General features: G+C 42.6%; 1 protein-coding gene across 4 annotated transcripts in view; it reads right to left on the reverse strand.

The window, feature by feature from the left end:
* Positions 1-17,309, reverse strand: part of abi3bpb (ABI family, member 3 (NESH) binding protein b) — a 31,220-nt gene extending 13,911 nt beyond the window's left edge. For 2 of the 4 annotated variants that reach the window (XM_079263742.1, XM_079263741.1), the window contains exons 1-9: positions 17,084-17,309; positions 8,998-9,177; positions 4,947-5,015; positions 4,739-4,871; positions 2,839-3,020; positions 2,656-2,702; positions 1,009-1,039; positions 714-794; positions 222-296 (exon numbers count right to left, since the gene is read on the reverse strand). In XM_079263742.1, the coding sequence (XP_079119868.1) occupies positions 222-296; positions 714-794; positions 1,009-1,039; positions 2,656-2,702; positions 2,839-3,020; positions 4,739-4,871; positions 4,947-5,015; positions 8,998-9,177; positions 17,084-17,174 (889 nt within the window). In that variant the 5' untranslated portion in view covers positions 17,175-17,309. The remainder of the gene's footprint in view (positions 1-221; positions 297-713; positions 795-1,008; positions 1,040-2,655; positions 2,703-2,838; positions 3,021-4,738; positions 4,872-4,946; positions 5,016-8,997; positions 9,178-17,083) is intronic. The other 2 variants (XM_079263743.1, XM_079263744.1) reach the window with 2 other exon arrangements.
* Positions 17,310-17,696: the final 387 nt, after the last annotated feature.

The raw sequence follows: 17,696 nt of genomic DNA on the forward strand, positions 1-17,696 counted from the left end.
ACCAGCCATGGCTGCTGTTGAGCCAAGCAGAACCACATCAACTTACTGGTGACCTCCGGTGATGTCAAATCCAAACATAGACTTTCTGACTGGGCTCAGTGCATGCTAACATGCAACCAATCACAGCAGCTGCAGCAGCTGCACGCCCCAGGCCCCGCCCCCTGAATGAATGGATGAATAAAGCTGATGGTTAAAGTATAAACAAGCATCTGTCTGGTTACCGAACGAGCCGTGGGGAAGTTTGGGCTTGGCAGAGCCGGGCAGAGGGATAGTTTCCTGCTGGCTGTTGGGGGACACTGTGGGAAACAGTACACTGCCTTTATAAGAAGAAGTATGAAGGAGTGGAAAAAAATACTAGATCTGTTCCAAAGAAGCAACCACAGCTCAGGTTGGACTGGTGAAGTTTCCTCATTTTAGAGAGAGAAAATAACCCTCTTCTTTTTGTAGTGGTATGGTCTCCTTTTCCTAAACTGGCACACAGAGGGTCATTTGGATCGTTGGAGCACCAATGCTCCCAATCCCGAAAAGAAATAAGAAGAAATACGATGGAGCAGGTATAGGGCCGAAACATGTTGGATTACATGAATCATGTTCATGTTGGAGGCTGCTTTAAATAAGTCAAACCGAGCTGGGAAGTTTCTGAGGTACAACACAACATCTGCAACCCTGGGAGGAAAAGGGAAGAAATTTTGGAACAAAGGAGAAATAATCACCAAAGGAGGTGCGCGGTGATCCGGAGAAACCAGGGTTATTCAGCACTGTTGAGATTCTGGTCCTCGTGCCATTGTGCAGAGCTGCAAACAAGTCAACACTTCTTACTCAGCAATGACAGCTGTCTGAATCACAAAAGCGTTTTCCCTTTGTAAGACTGATGGAAATGTGCTGCTTTGTGGGCTAAAGTCAGTTAAGGCAGTTTTCAGAGCAAAGTAACACCGATAAAGACTTTCTGCTTAATTTTTATTCTGTCAAATTCTTTACAGTGACAACAAAAAACATCACAAATCTCACCAGGGCGAGGAGGGAAGAATGCTGTAGGTTTCTGAAAAACAAACAAAAAAACAGAAAAGCATGAAAATAAATAAAATCAAAGCAGGATGTCAGATTAAAAGTACAATTCAAATCCCATAACCCAACATTTTATTTAAAATTAGATGGTTAAACCAAGAAATTTCTGTTTTGTGGAAAATATGCTGATGGCAGCAACATGTCCCAGAAGATTCAGATGGAAAACAAAGTTTGGAAAAGTAAAGGAGCACCTGGAGGAACGTGCTGCAGCTAATCAGGTTACTTGTCATAATGTCAGGAAAATAGTTGGACATAAATAGAGCACCTTAGTTGCAGAGTCCCTCAGAAATAAAGCTGGGCAAGCTGACGTGTAGTATACAAACGGAATCAGTTTCAGAACAAGGTTCACGTGAAACTGAAGACTGAATCTTCCATCGTCTACAGGAAGACTTCCAGAAATTTCTGCCAGTAAACACAATTCTCCCTGAAATCCACCCCTGCAGGTTAAAGCTCCATCATAACTGAACAGGATCCAGAAATACTGCCATCTTCTCTGGACCAAAGCTCATTTAAAATGTCCCTGATGAAGATGTGGAATGCTCTGCGGAAATCATGGATGGCGTGTCCTGCAGACTAGTTATCAGTGGACAGTTAAAAGGTTTCCACCATTCCAACCAGTTCAGAAATACTACAAGCTTAGGACTAGACTGAGTCTGCATCATGACCTCTTTTCCTTGGTTTGATTCATTTTATTTGATTTGGGTGTGTTGCAGCAGGAAACCATCCAGTACCTACAGGATACCACTCAGGCTTTAAGAGCTGATTCTTTTCAACAAATAGGTTTGACTCAGTTCATAAGAATCTGAAGAAGAGCGGGACTTTATTATGATTAGTACCTCATACCTCCAGTCACAGGAGAGGAAATACTTTAATTAAGTCATTATGTGAAAACAGGAAGGGAGACAGACTCAGAGACAGGGACAGTAGTGGTACAAGTACATAGCGACATAGTGATGGGAAGCTAGATTTAAGCACAAGTGCATCCAATTGCTGCATCGGTTGGTCTGTTTTGAAGGGGCTTAGCTATCAGTCACACTAAGCAGGGAATAGAGGAATATTATCTGAAATCATGGGGGCAGTGTTGAGTTGTATAGCTGACACACAACCACCGAAAGGACCAAACCAGAGAAGAAGAAAAGGAACAGGAAGAAGCCAATGGAGAAACCATCAAATACAACACATCAGAAGAAGAAAACAATGCAGAATTAAGTACAACAAAGAACTTTGTGGTTTTATTCTTCTTCTGTTGTTTTTGGATGGTTGTAAAGAACTTTAGCAGTATGTTACTGCTACCAAGTAGTGTCAAAATGTGGAAGTAAACTGAACTCAGCACTGCCCACTACTGGATGACCTGACCTAACAACCATTGCAGCATAAAAGATGCATGACAGTACGAGGACATTTGAAACAAAAGTTCATGTTTACCTATCTAATGGAACATAAATGAACCTTAAAGGAGTCAAAAGCCAAAATAACTAAATAGAGCCAATCACTAACCGCAGAAGCACTGCCTACAGCATTAGCAGCAGTTCCATGAGATGTTAGAAATATAACAAGGTAAACACAACAGCTGTTGATATTCATACGTACCATCGAATTTATGTGAGGATTCCTGTACGTTTTCTGACCATTTTTATCTGTGAAGTCGAGAACGGATGGACATCAGATCAGGTCATTTGTAGTTTTGTTAATGTTTTTGTATTGACAACAAAATTCAGTTTAATGTTTAACGTGATATTCTCAGCAGTGGAAGAGGACATAAGAGGCTCTTACTGCCCAATTTGGTGTTGTGGATAACAGGTTTGCTCCACATGCCACTGCGGTCGTCCTTGTTGGAGCGGACACCGAACTCGTACGGGGTGTTGGGCTTCAGGTTATCGATTACAGTGTCGCTAGTCGGGCAGGTCTGATATATCCAATTCCTGTTCCTCTCCCTGTAGCGGATGGTGTAAAACCTGTAAGGATGATGGATAACATGGTTTTACCAGCGGGAAGGTGGAGAAATAAATCCACGGAGCCAACCAGACACAGCACAAATTGTTTTTAGGGTTTTTCAGGGCTTCTTCTTTCGACCTTTTACATTTGTGTTTACCATTATGATACTGTCTGCGATGGCCTGGCAACCTTACCAGGGTGTACTTGCCTCTCGCCCAATGATGCTGGGATTGGCTCCAGCTTCCCCGTGATACTTAATTGTATTAAGCAATATAGAGAATGAATGAAAACTGTAATCTAAAAAGATCCTCTAAGGTTTCATTACTTTTGAGTGTTTTGTTTTTCTTTTACAGTAATTTCAGAGGGAGAATGAAGATTTCTGACAGAACAATTTACTGTCCAGTCATTCTTCCAGGTTAACGGAAGTTGTGACATTATCAATGCTTAGTGCTGATGTTGACCTGACAGCAGAGAGATGTTCAGTTTCACTAATCCAGCAAGGAATTACATAAGGTGTGCCTCAAGGCTCTATCCAGGATCTCTGGGAGTTTTACGTTGAGATGAAATCATGTTTCAAAGGAGATTCCTGATCGTCAATAAAGAGACTGATGGTTTTAAAAATGAGACACATGTGTTGACAACATCTTCCAGTGAAATTAAGCCAGATAAGCTTTATTTTAAAACTGATGTGTTTACCAAGAGAATTGGTTTAAACAGCACTGAAACAAACAGAATCAAAGTGGTTTCTGATTTGGATCATTTCTGTTTAAGCTGCTTTCTAAGAATTAGAATATCAGGAGATTAAAAAGTTCCCCATGTGGTCAAACCTTTTAATGCAGCATGTTGTTGTAGAGGAAAAATACCAAACTTAATCACTCGTCGCCTCTGTTTGCGTACCAGCTAGAGTGCTGCAGCTTGATGACGTCGTCACGGTGTAGTGGTGTCCCATTTCTTAGGGGAACATTTTCACCACTTGACACTTACCCCTCCACAGGGGGGCCGAGGGATAGGGCGAGGGCTAGGGCTAGGGGAAGGGGTAAAAGATAGAATTGAGACTTAGCCTTAATCTCCTCTCAGCTGCAGAGCTGATGGGAACTCGCTACGGGATGGAAAGGACATCTACAGTCTGTATGATATGATTTAACACTAGTAAAACGTTTGTGTTTGAGCTTCTTGTGAGGTTTTACAGAAAGATGTAAAGTAAACTTTCAAATCTGAGCCACATTCCTACATGATGAAGCTGCTAAATGTTCTGTGGTTCAAGTCCGCATCCCTTGAAATTTCACTGACTACAACTCCGAAGGTGTTGGGTTAACAAGACGCCGAGATTCGACAAACACATCCAACGCCAGCGTCTCCTGGACGTGTGGTTTTTCTCTGGCTGTCTGCAACCGCCATGACCTCACCGTGGAAACAACGCCTCCCATTAGACGATGTTAATTCTGGCCGCCACGCCAAAAATCTCTGCTTTCTCTCCCTCAAGTTGTGTTTTTTAGAGCAGAACTCCAAAAGAAGCCGAGGGAGCAGCCAAACACTGCAGAAGGAGCTGACGTTAGCTTTTAGCAAGACGCCCGGAGTCGACGGCTGGGTCAAGCTTTCCGATTACTTCTCCAGCTCGTCTGGCGGGGAAGGAAAACAGAGGCAGGAGGAGCTCTGTTTCAGATCCCTGATAATCCTGATTGGACTGACTCAGAGTGTGTCTGAAGGTGACTGTGTGACATATGCAAGGCTCTCTCACCCGTCCTCCAGACACTCATTCATGATGTTCCCTTCATACGGCATCTTCAGGTGGTTTCCCCAGGACAGCAGCACCGCCGTTGGGCTGACAGAACCGATCACCAGGTGCAGCGGCTTCTCCAGGTTCACCTTACCTGTGAGGACACGTGGAGGTAGGTTGAGACTTCCTGCTAGACCTCACGGTGGCTTAAAGGGAAGGACCAACGTACCTGTGCAGTGTTTCTTCACATCGTTGGCTGGGATGGGCTGGACCGCCACCAGGTACTTGGGTTCTGCATCTGAAACCAAAAACAGACTGAGGTAAGTGTTTAGTCTGCTGTCGAGGTCCAAAAAGGATTAAGAGAAATGCAGTCAGGCATGAAAATAGTGCGGCCCCTTGTTCGGACAAGTTTTCCACCTCTAACATGATGCAAACATCTTCATCATATCCGTGTTTCCACCGACACGCGACACAAGATGAAACCAGAAGACATGATGGCGATTCTCTGCAGCGGTGACATGAACATGTGAGAGGTAGAAACATGTGAGGAATGCTGGAAACATGTAGCCGTGATGATGATGATGATGTAATGGCAGGAAGCTATAGCCACCCCCATCTCCCACCTTCCCCATTTCCACCAGCAGCACATGGACAGACAGCAGACACACAGATGTAAGCAATTAGAGAGGAACTTTCTCTGCTGAAACAAGACGATAACAGTTTAAACATTCGAACATGGAAACCATCTGATTTGCATCCAAGTCAAACGTCTGCTTCTCTTCTCTGGCCTGAAACTCTCATGTCACCCATTCCTTCCTGCATTTGGTTTTGCTTTTGGTTGTAAAACAAACAACAAATGAAGGAAATTTCACACAAAAACATGCAAACTCCTCCACACAGGGTTCAAAAACCTCTCAGCGTCTTCCCAAAACCGCTAATAATTCCATACCAGTCCAGAGACAATAATTCTTCAGACTTAAACAGCCATATTTGTCATTTTTCGTACCTTTACGTACAACTCATCGCCTGAATTAGTTAGGCTCCGCCCCCACAGGCAGCATGATGGAGTTACAACCCGTAGAAACGTTTCCACATCAGAAAATACCACAAATGTTCAGGCCTGTGGTTTGCAAAGCAATAAAAATAAAATCAGATCTAATAAAATGATATTTTTCTCATAGTTGTTCCTAATCCAGATTTCCTACTTTAACCCACCAGGATGAAATAAAGACTGGTTAACGTTTATTAGAGTCAGATGTTGGAGCAGGGAAACATCTAAAGCATCCAAAACACCTAAAACGGGTCCAGAGGAGAAACTGTAAGGAGGAGGTTCCGAGCTCTGCTGGAGACTAGAGACATGTTAGACCATCACAGTCCTCAAGGGCCGGTGTCCTGCAGGTTTTTGATGTTTCCCTGCTGCAACCCCTGATTCCAGCAAAATGCTTCTCCAACAACTTGTTGAGTTCTGCTCAAGTCCGTTAATGAGCCGTTCATCTTCCAGTCTGAGGAAGTTATGGATAAGATGGAGGAACTGGAAAGTGCATTTCATTCTACAGTCTGGGTTTACTGGCAGGAAGCAAGCGGTGACTGTGTTATTAAACAGATGGGAGTGAAGCCATCAGATCATGTCACGTGTTAATAAAGTGGGATAATGACGGTTTTACGTTGTGTCTGCATGTTATTAAGTCGCATACACGCGTGTCCTGAGGAAGAGGAAGAAAATACCTCCTAAAGGTGGTAAACAGCAGAGTCAGAGCTCCAGGACCAGGATGAAGATCAGATTGCTGCGTCTGAATCTGAACAGTGGAACCTGGACCACACCTCTGGTTTCTAAAACCAGACCCAGGTCTCTAGACCTGCCAACATTCCCAACTAACACAACCTCCACCATGTCTGTGCTGCGTTCAGTGACCATGTGAAACACCGGAGCAGCTGCACCACTGAGAGCTCATACAACACTCTGACCAGTGTGGGACTTTAATAAAACACAAATAAACTGAATGTGGGAGCTGTGAACCCCTCCGGCTGCATTCACTGCCCACTGTCAGCCATTAATCCTCCCTGAAGCCTCTGTAAAAGTCGGGTTGCTGCAGCAGCTGCAGCTTCACATTCATCACATCACCATTTTATTTGTGATCAGGCAGAAGGACAGGGGTCCTCACAGTTTACAGACACCATCATGCACTTGTGATCATCATCTGACGGCTCAGGCTGAGCTGCAGGCCGGTGTGGTTTAACTCTAACATCTCCTTTCATTGCAGCCATTTCCCTTCAGAGGAAACTGAAATATCCCAGAATCTTCCTGAAGCCACATTTCTGTCTCATGTGGCTCAAAGATTTAAAGAGTCAACACTGCGGCGGGGCTGCTGATGGATGATCCTCCACTGAGGGCTTTAAACCACGAAGGTAAACACCACATGATGTGTTTAAGACCTGCTCCGACACCACAGCGCCGCCAGACTGACAGGTGACCTCAGGACGGAGACAATTAAATTAGACATCTCTCCTCCTGAAAAGCAACTGTTTATTCTTTTCCCTCCCTTTCATTCATCCTCAGAGAGGAAACTGAGAGGCTAAATTTCCCAGCAGCACTTGAACTTGGCTTGTTTTACAGAAAAATGACAAACATCACATATCCTGCTATTTTCCCTCCGTCTGATGCTGATGACGAACAAACTTCATCTGGTGGATTTTAAACATCATGCAGACTGATATCTCTGCTTTTAGTAAAACATCCAATTAAATACAAGAGCGTTTTAATGAACAAAAAGTCAGGACGGTAGAATGTAAATAAAAAGATCATGATTTATAAAACTCATTTGGACATATTTTATTCCCAGTAGAAGATAAACATTGTGTCAGATGAGGAAACTGAGACATTTAATCCTAAATGTTGAAGCAGGAGCAGAAAAAGGCTGGAAAAGTAACATCTGGAAGATCATTTCACCGCTAATCATGTTAAATATCAGCAGGTCAGTGACATGACGGGTAGAAAAGGAGCATTTCAGAGAAGCAGAGTCTCTCAGAAGGAAAGATGGACAGAGCTTCACCAGTCTGAGACAAACTGGATCTAAAAGTTCTGGAAAATTTTCATAAAAACATAAAACTGTAAAGATGTTAAAGATCTACAGTGGATTATATTAAAAGATCCATAGAATCAGGAAGAATCTTTGTGCGCAGGGGACGAGGCTGATGGTAAAAATAAATGAGAAATATCCCCCACAAATTTGTTAGTTTTTGTTACTGACCAAATAAAGATTTTTTTTAAATTTTTATTTTAAATTACTTTTCTTATCATTTTTTCTGTGGGTCAGAAAGCTTTAAAGGGTTAAAACTTGGTTTTATTTTAACAATAATTCTACGGTAGCAGAAGTTTCCTAACATTAATCTCCAAATAGTATCTGGGAAGTAGCCTGAGATGACAGGTGGAGGTGATTTTATGATTTCATAGAGCAGACTAAAAAGGAGAGGGAGCATCCAGCTTGTTATCTGCGTGCATCTCTGATGGGAAGGGGTTGCATTAGTGCCAATGGTGTGGGCAGCTTCCAAATCTGTGAAGCTCCATCAATGCTAAAAAGTAACATCTGCTCCCATCCAGAAATCTGCAAGGTCTTCCCATCCTTTCAGGGAAGACCTTGCAGATTTCAGCAGGACCATGCTGAACCACATCCTGCATCAGACTTAAAATCAGGTCACATAAAAATGATAACGTGTCTCAGTTTCAGCATCTAGTTTGTAGTTAATGTTCTGCTGGAAATAAAACATTTTACACAAAGTCTCAGCTTTTGTAAAAAGCAAAGTTTAACATTTTTCAGATTAAAAACGTCCTCCTGAATGTTCGACTCGAAGCAGAACAATTGAAGATGGACAGCTTTCAGCGGGCTGATGAGTCCTGTCTCACTATCACGACTTTCTGTTTGCTTGGTGTGAGGGGATGAAAATTCTTGGCCGCGCTTCATAAAAAGTATCAGCAGCACCTGCCGTTGCTGCAGACACTCGTTTCCCACGAGTCACACAAGTCATTTCATCAAAGATGTCAAACAGATGTACTTTATGCCTGAAGGTCAAATGTGAAGGCATGAGGATGAGGAAGGTGTAGAAAGGAGAAAGAAAGCTGGTTGATTTCCCTAAAACTTATGATTAATGACATCATAATCATAAGTATTGGGACATATTGCTATGAAATCCAATAAAGATGCGTCCCTAAACTTATGAAAAATAGTGATATCAAAATAAAACTTAAAATGTAACTGAAGAATAAATGTAAACATGGTGCTTACCCATCTCGGCCTCGTAGGGTTGTCCGTTCTCAGGCAGCTGGATTAACTGTTTAGAGAACATGCTTCTGCCGTAACCCAGGATGTAACCCTCCAACTTTACGTCTGGGCTGGGACGTACAAACTTCATGACGATGGTGTCGCCGGTGGCGTTGATCTGGACCTTCATGTTCTGACGGCGAACTGAAAAAAAGCAGGGAGAGAAGAAAAACTTAAAATGATGTAAATAAAGACAATAGTAAGAGGAGATCTGAGGTGGATTAGAGAAAGACTGAAATGTTACATTATGATTAAATTTTGACCCTGAAATAGTGAAACTTTCTAAGTGTAAGAAATCATTTTAAAAATCTTTTTTGTATATTTGTCAATTATGAGTGCGTGATATGTTAGAATTACTGTTTTATTATCTCCTGGCTCTTGGATTTACTGTAAAATATGCTAAAGATCTCGGAAACTGTGTCACATATGATTCCTGCAGCTTTAAAGGTTCAGATTTTTTAGTTTTTAGTAAAATGACACTTTTCATGACAACGAAACAAACAGAAAGTTAAAGTAAAGTTAAAATAACAAAATATGAAAAAATAATTCATTCTTCAATATAATATATAATATTAATAACATTAATAATTTGGACGGAGCTTGAGGGTCCTAAACAGTATCTTAGCTGTTTCTAGGACTGATCTCTTCTGGATGGAGATGTCTGATGTTTCACCAGGTATCTGTTGGAGCCACTTCTCCAGTGTGGAGGACGCGGCTCCCTGTGCTCCCATGACTATGGGTTTCCAGGCTTTCTCCAGTTCTTCCTTAAGGCGTTGGTACTTCTCCAGTTTCTCATGCTTCTTTTTCCTGATATTTCCATCACTGGGGATGGATACATCGATCACTTCGGCTTTCCTCTGCTGCTTATCCATGATCACTATGTCCGGCTGGTTGGCCACCACCAACCAAATCATCTTGTTGGTCTGAATGTGGAAGTCCTACAGGATCTTTGCCCATTTATTCTCCACCAACTTGGGAGGTGTCTCTCACTGGGACTTTGGAGTCTCCAGTCCATATTCTTCAGATGTTTATACACTATGTGGCTACTTTGTTATGGCATTCCATGTATTCTTTGCCTGCCAGTATATTCCATCCTGCTGTGAGGTGCTAGATTGTTTCAGGGCTTTCTTTGCACAGTCTGTACTTGGAGTCCTGCCTAGTGTGGTAGATCTGGGCCTGAATGGCCCTGGTGCTCAGGGCCTACTCTTGTGCTTACATGATTAGCACCTCTGTGCTGTCTTTTAGTCTCTCTAGCCAATGGTAGGACTTGTTTGTATCGGCCACTTCAGCGGCCAGTTGGTGGTTCATCCTATGCAGGAGCTTTTCCTCCCATGATGGTTCTTACATTTTGTTCTCCTGGTTCCAGTGCCTAAGGCCTTTGGGACCCTCCTGCAGATGAATTCATGTATCTGGATGTTTTGTCTTGGATAGTGGCCCTGATGCTTCAATTTATTGAGAAAATATAGAAGTTTTAACTATGTAATAAACTCAAATTAAGAGTATTTCTATGTTTAAATGTTGGTTTTACTTCCGCTGTAAACTCAAAGTTGTTTTCTGTTCAAATTTATCATCAACGTTAATAAATTTGTCAAATTTTTGCCTTCAAGTTAAATTTCAGTCAACAAACATTTCTGTCCAGAACTGAAAATGATGATAAGCAGCGAGTTGCGTCCTGACAACAAACATCTGACCAGCGTTCCCAGCTAACCCAGTCCATCAACCGCTGGAAGAGAAGACAAAACACTAAAGTCTGATGTATTTGGATAAAAAGACAAATTGAAAGATTTTTCTCAGTCATAACAGTTAATCATAGAGAATAAACCATGTTTTTATTCCATCTGTTCAGCCATTCTTTCCTTTTTCCTGCCGTAGTGCCAGTGAGCAACAAGCCCATGCAGACGCCACCATCAGCAGAACTGAAATGCTGACCTGCAGATTGAAGTTTTCCACTGTGGTCTCTGGATCCTCCACATGTTGGGACGTCTCTAGTGGACAATCAGAGAGAAAAACCTGAGACCAGACTGGTGGGACAGAGACGCGCGACACCAGCAGCGCCGCGGTCAGAAGCGAAGTCTGCTTGGTTCATTCAGTCGTATCATAAAACTACCCAAACCCAAAGCAACACGCTCAAGGGGAGAGGACAAAGGTCCGTCCAGCACAGTGTCCACCCAGGATTATAAACCCATACATTTACTGGAACTGATTCCAACTTATACATGTTGTTTACATATAGAACTGGTCTCACACTGGGGGTCAGGAGCCTCATCAGGGTGGAGGCTGCAAAATAATTTATCACTAGGCAAACATAAAAAATATCAAACCTACAATTATCAAATAATTTGTTGTGATCACACCATCATTACTGATTAATCTGCTAAATTAGCATCTTAATGCTTCAACATGTTGACGTGTCAACATGTTAACATGCTCATGTGTTAACATGTTGATGTGTTTACGATTAAACAAACACGACATATTAAACATCTGAATTGGTATTATCTCTGAGAGAAGCTGGTTTCTGGCATGGAGGTGCCTTGTTACAGCAGTGAACCAAATCCAACACAAACCACTGATACAACTGTTTCAACTAAACTTTATTTAGATCAAACTGCAATGATGTACAAAACAAACATCCAGCTTCCGTCTCTCCCAAAGAGCCTGTAGTCTGCTCTGATTGGTCAGCTGATGACCAGGTGATGGCAGCGGCTCCTTTATTACCTAGAGGTGAATTAGCATCCGGATGGTCCACGAGATCCGGTGTGATTGGGTACTGGATTTATCCTGGACCTTTTAAAAAAACAGTTTCAGTCTCCACCAGAGGCGAGATGTTAGGGATCTGCATCAGATCCTGGTGGTCTGGTTATCAGATTTCTGTCAGAACCAAATTTTTTCAGGTCTGATCGTGAGCTGTTTCTCCCACCCAGAGCCATCTATATCCCCCAACCTGCCTGTATGGTTGTGGTTACCCACAATGCACTTTGTTTTGCAGTCTGTTTCCTGTTTTCCGTCAGTTTGAAAAAGGGTAATACCTGCATTTGAAGACGAATGGAGTCCACGTCTTTGATCTAGATCAGAATTTGTTTGCGTGTTCACATTACCCCCAAACGAAATGGACTTTCTGAACAAACCGACTCGGACTCGAAACGGAACAGCTGCTGTGAAACGCACCTTAAACAAACCCGTAAAGCTGCATCACAGACATACTCCTGAGTCAGAATCAGCTCGCTGTGGACTCCCCCGTCAGTAATTTGCACACATTTTACTTCCCAACACATAAAACGGCAGATTTGAACCGAAACGTGGTCTGTTCATAAGGAGTTCATACCGTGTTTATATGATTCCCTCTGAGCTGCCGCAGGTTTGGCGCCTGCAAGCTGACCTCTCCCCCTGCAGGGTTCAAACCCTGCGTCACGGCCCACTTTTACAACTTTAACAAGCACAAAATGTTTCGCTCCTTCAGGCTTTTCTCAGGAACTATAAAGCTTTTTATTTTTCCAGGACCAGAAGTCTGATGGTGCACAGACACGCAGCAGCCGCAGGTTAAAACCCCACATTCTCAGCATTTCCACTGTTTTCTGGACCTTATCACGGAGGCTCAGAAGCTGCTGGTTTTCTGTTGGATCCACCACCAGGACGACACGTCTGCCTGCTTCTTCATGTGGGAAGCAGAACAATCTAATCAGCCAAACCAGCTCCTCATGTTTCCACTTGTGAGTGTGAAGAAGCAGTCAAAGGAAGCGGAGAGGCTTGAAACGCTACATCTATCATTAAAGCCGAGAAAATCTGCCAGCAGAGGAAACTACCTGCTGGACTCTCACAGAATCAACAGGTGAAGTGGAGTCGGAACCAGACGGAGCTGTTTAGGTAGTTTTGCATTTGTTCAGCTGTTTAACTGCACGGTGAAGCCATCAGGTCCAATCAGGCATTAAAACTTCCTACAAGCTGCAGGAACAGCACGTGCCTGATTGTTACAACAATGTTTAACTTTTCTTCCTTTTGGCTTCCTCATTGTGCTCAGTTCATCAGGTTTGCTTTGGGATGTTTGTTTTACTGCAGATCAGCTGGAGGAGCTGGACGAGTGGAGTCATGTTTCTAACACGGCATGAAGGATTCCTGGTGCAGGATAAACCTTCAAAACCTGAAGCAAAGACCCAAAAGTTCACACAAAATATCAGACTCAACACATTGTTTAACATGCTTTTAAAAAATAACTAGAGAAGACCCAGAAACCAGAGCAAGCAGAGCTACAAGAAACACACAGCAGACATCTGTTGGTAAAAAGGCATAAAAAAAGTTTTAAAAAAAGACCAAAGTCAGAACGCAGAAGAGTGTTCAAAGAACTGTAAGAAAATACACGTAAGAAGGATTTAAAGAATTGAAAATTACGTCCAAACACTGCAAACTACTGTAAACTGCAAGGTACTCCAAAGCAAACAGAACCAGAAATAATCAGAAACAAAGAAAAATCTGAAGTTTGGGATGAAAGCAACTAGAAATAAAACATGAAGCAAAAATTCCCTTTTTCCAGAAAAACTTGTATTTAAATCCAGCTGCAACAGTTCTCTCAGCGTGAAACCGGATCTGCATTACGACACTTCCTCGTTCCTTTTTCCACTTAAACGGCATGAGCCCAGTCTGTCCTTGCATGTGATTGGCTGCATGGTGAGCCAATCAAAGACCATTCTGTCTGCAGGAGATTCATCTCTCTGACATCGTCTGTTCAAGTCGGCTCATTCATGAGCAACACTTTAAAGATTTGATTTGCACTGCTAGTTTTATTTTTTATGTTTATTCTATTTTCATTCTAGTATATTTACCTACTAGTATATTTATGTATCTGAAGTGTCCTGCTTTCATGTGTGCGTTAAGCCAAAAGCTGCTGAACAAAATTTCGTTAGGCGTAATGACAATAAAAGATTCTTGAACACATCACTGCTAGACGTGCATCTGTACAGCCAGAGGAGCACCCAGCCATAGACTTCCAGCACTGCTGCTCCTCATTGTAAAGTTCTTGTATGCAGGGATGCAGTCGTTTCCATGGAAACCATTAGTATGAACATCCACCTGCATCAGGAATCAGCTGCATTCGTTGGGATAAACGTCTGCACTCTCTCACCTCTCTGCTGAAGCCTTTTATGGGAAAAACCGTTTAGCTAGCAGGGCCTGGAAGTGTTTGTGTAAACAGTAGAAAACACTGTCAGAGTGGCTCAAACTGTAAAACCCAGTGATGGAAACCACAGTCTCCTCCATCTCTGCTCTAATGAGCTGCTGCTGCTGCTGCTTTTCTGGAGTTTATTATCATTATGAGGAGAAATAAACCCTGAATTTAAACACAGCGAAGAGGGAAACCTGCTCAGAGTTACAGCCTGAAGCTGGATTCTGTTTTACTAACAAACATTTTAGCCAACATGGTAAATCACAGCTCAGCTGTCAGAAAACCAAACAGCAGAAAAGTAAAAACCTTAAAAGATCCAACCTGCTTCGTACTTAAGGCAATATATAAAAACCGATGAAAAACAAAAGGAAGATGTTACTGTTGTAGCGCCTCCTGCTGGTCTGATGACGTATTCACATGAATCTCATTGTGAGCTAGCAGTGATCAGAAAGTTTATATTAAATCCCTATGTAGCGATGGAAGACTCAGACTTCCTGTTTTTAAAACAAAATCCAGTGTTTGTTGAACATGATGCAGATGGTGTTAGCATTAGCCATGCTAGTAACTCATTAACGAATGAGTTAATGAGTTACTAGCATGGCTAATGCTAGTAACTCATTACTAGCATTAACATTATATGATGCATCCACTTGCAGTTATAAGTGATGTTTGACAACCCTGGTTCACATTTTCCAGTCGCACATCCGTTTTCATCCGCACAAAGAGACAAAAGCCTGAAATGTCCTGTCATTTTCTAAATAACAGTCACTGTTGCTCTCAGCATTAGCTAAGTGGGCTAATGTACTAATGTTGTGCTAATGTGGGGAGCTAATGAGCATGAAAAATAGTGCAAAAAAAGTACACGTTAAAGCTTGATGTTGTTTACACTCCAACTTCATGCTGCTGTACGGCATCTTGTTTTTTATACTTACAATGAACAACAAAAAAAAAATTCTTTGCACATGCACAAGTATAAAGGACAAAAATAATCAGATTTATGAGTCTACATACACAAAGACATTGAAGCTGAACTGAACGCCCCTGCTGGTCAGCGGCAACAGATTTTATTTAGACTGAAATCCTCTCTTAAACTCACTAAACCTCTAACACTCCCACTGAAACCAAGAACTCAATGTCGGAAGACTTACATAGATGCTAATGTGGAACATTTTTCATGCTTGTTAGTTTGTTTGTGGAATCAAAAGGAAAAACATAGACCAAAGCATCAGGACAGTTTCCAGTGGACAACAGCTGAAAAGTTTAAGACTTAACATCAGAAAAAATGTACGAAAATAAACTAAAACAAATTGGAAAACCACAAACATTTGAAACCAGATTAAACTTATTAAACAGCAGCTTTGGCGCCACAAGATTACCAACAACAAACCTAGTTAAATACATTTTAATGGTTCCAGAGCCAGTTCTGGGTTTGGACTGAAGTTTGACATGAGCGACAGGACAGCCAAAGTTTTCTGTTTAACTTTGCTAAATTAAAAATAAACAGCGCCCCCTGCCTTTCAGCTCCAGCAATGTCTTTGTGTATGTATACTTTGCACAATTGTTTTCTAAAAGAAAATGAGCTTCCAAGTTTTTTGGTAATCAAACAAACATCCAGACGAGTCCAGAGACATTTAAAACATGGAGCTGTTTAATCCTACTTTTGTTAAAACAAGAGAAAAGTCTAGACTCTAAACCAGCCTCTAGCGCCCTCTATTGGCCCAGCAACCCATCTACTGAAACTTCTTGTATCCCAACTGCAACCAGTAATTATGGTGATAACACCTCATTTTACCCTGCGATCAACCCTCAGGACAAGCTTTACATCCACTCATTACTTCTCCACATGAAGAAAAACACCATAAAGCTGTCACGCGTGCACCAGTATTCCCTCCTAAACATGTATGTTATGGTAGGCCTGTAGAGAAACACATGTAAGAGCGACCACAGCCGTGCTCAGATAACAGCCGGCCGAGCAGCAGGACACAGAAGCTCAGACAGATAAGATTAAAGACGCTAAACAGCTGGTTTTCCTCTCAAATGGACTTGATTGGAGGGACGATGATGACTTAAACATGGCAGACAGAGGCCGTTTCGTCCATCAGAGCTGAAGGTTCTCCAGTCTGATCCTGACAAAGCAGCTGAAGTTTTACCTGAACTCGCTTATTAAATGCGCCTCATTACTTTCATCTGACATTAACTTTCATGTAGGGAAGAAAAACCAAACATGGAGCCTGTCAGAACATACACAGTTCTCTCTCTCTGTTGTTCTTGGCAGTCTCTCGCCCGGTGAGGTAATCCTCCCTGAGCCTTCCCATCAGATCACTGTCTCAAAGTTTCTCCGTCTACGAAGAGGATATCATCATCTTACATAACATTAGAAAGCTCAGCCAGGTGGAAAAGTCACAGTTACATCATGGGCGAGCCCCGCCCCGTCCGGATGAGCAGCACACCTGCCTTGTGACAGAAATACACCTCAGCAAGCTTCATGAAGCAGCCGAAGCTGCAGAAGCTGCACCATCATGTGCAGGCTGAACGGGTTCACCTTGCTTTCATTAAAAATAAACCTTTTTATTTTCATCCAGCTTCAGCTGAGTTTTTAATTAAACATTATTCACTTTAATCTGCTCTGACATTGCCCCCTCACCTCACTAAATCACCTTTAAATGCAGTTTTTCAGCGTTTTTCACTTCTTACTTTGTTAATTTTTCATTTATTTCCCATTTTTATGATATTAAATGGATTTATATGTTTAAACTTGAAGTGCAAGTTAATTTTTCCTTTTATTTATTTAGACTATCTACCCAGTAACCATGTTTTCATGCGTTCCCCTGATGATGGCATCTCCAGCCCTCCCATTATCCCCACCGCATTCCCACTATGAGCGGCTGCACTTGCCTCGGACCCTTTGAGCAGGGATGCCACTGATGAGAATCATCCCTCCGAGCAGCAGCAGGAAGGATCTGAGGAGGAGCGCGATGCCCGCCATGACCTCTCAAGGCTTCAGCTTCCAGGAGACGAGGAGGATGAGGATGGAAGTGAGGGTGAGGAGTGACCAGGAGCTGGACAACTTCACTAAGCGCCTCTCCCCGCAGTCGGTCAGTCGGTCTTAGGACTTGTTCAGCTGTTGGACGTCCTCGCTTTGGAGAGGGGCGCCACTGCAACATCAACATCTATAGGCTGTGCAGGTGGGTGTGGCCTGGATGCCATACAGTACCCTCCCTCCACTTCATCCTCCTCCTCTTGCAGCCAGATCTCCTCCCTCTTCTCTCTCTGGATCTGAAACATGATTTTTTTCTCTGCTAGACTCAGGTCTTTTCATTGTGTACATCCCCCCGCCCCCTGCCGTGTTGTTTTGCTGTGGGACACTCTGTTCTGCATTAATGCAGAAATCTGCAATAATCAGAAACACACTGGTTCACACTCAGTCTTTTCATTTCCAGTATTGCGTTACGTTGTGACTGGTTGTTGCTTCAAGTCAGAAAGCAGATGAAGTCCTGCGGTTTTCTTT

The sequence above is a fragment of the Telmatherina bonti genome, assembly GCF_933228915.1.
Source record: "Telmatherina bonti genome assembly, chromosome: 24".
Classification (NCBI taxonomy): domain Eukaryota; kingdom Metazoa; phylum Chordata; class Actinopteri; order Atheriniformes; family Telmatherinidae; genus Telmatherina; species Telmatherina bonti.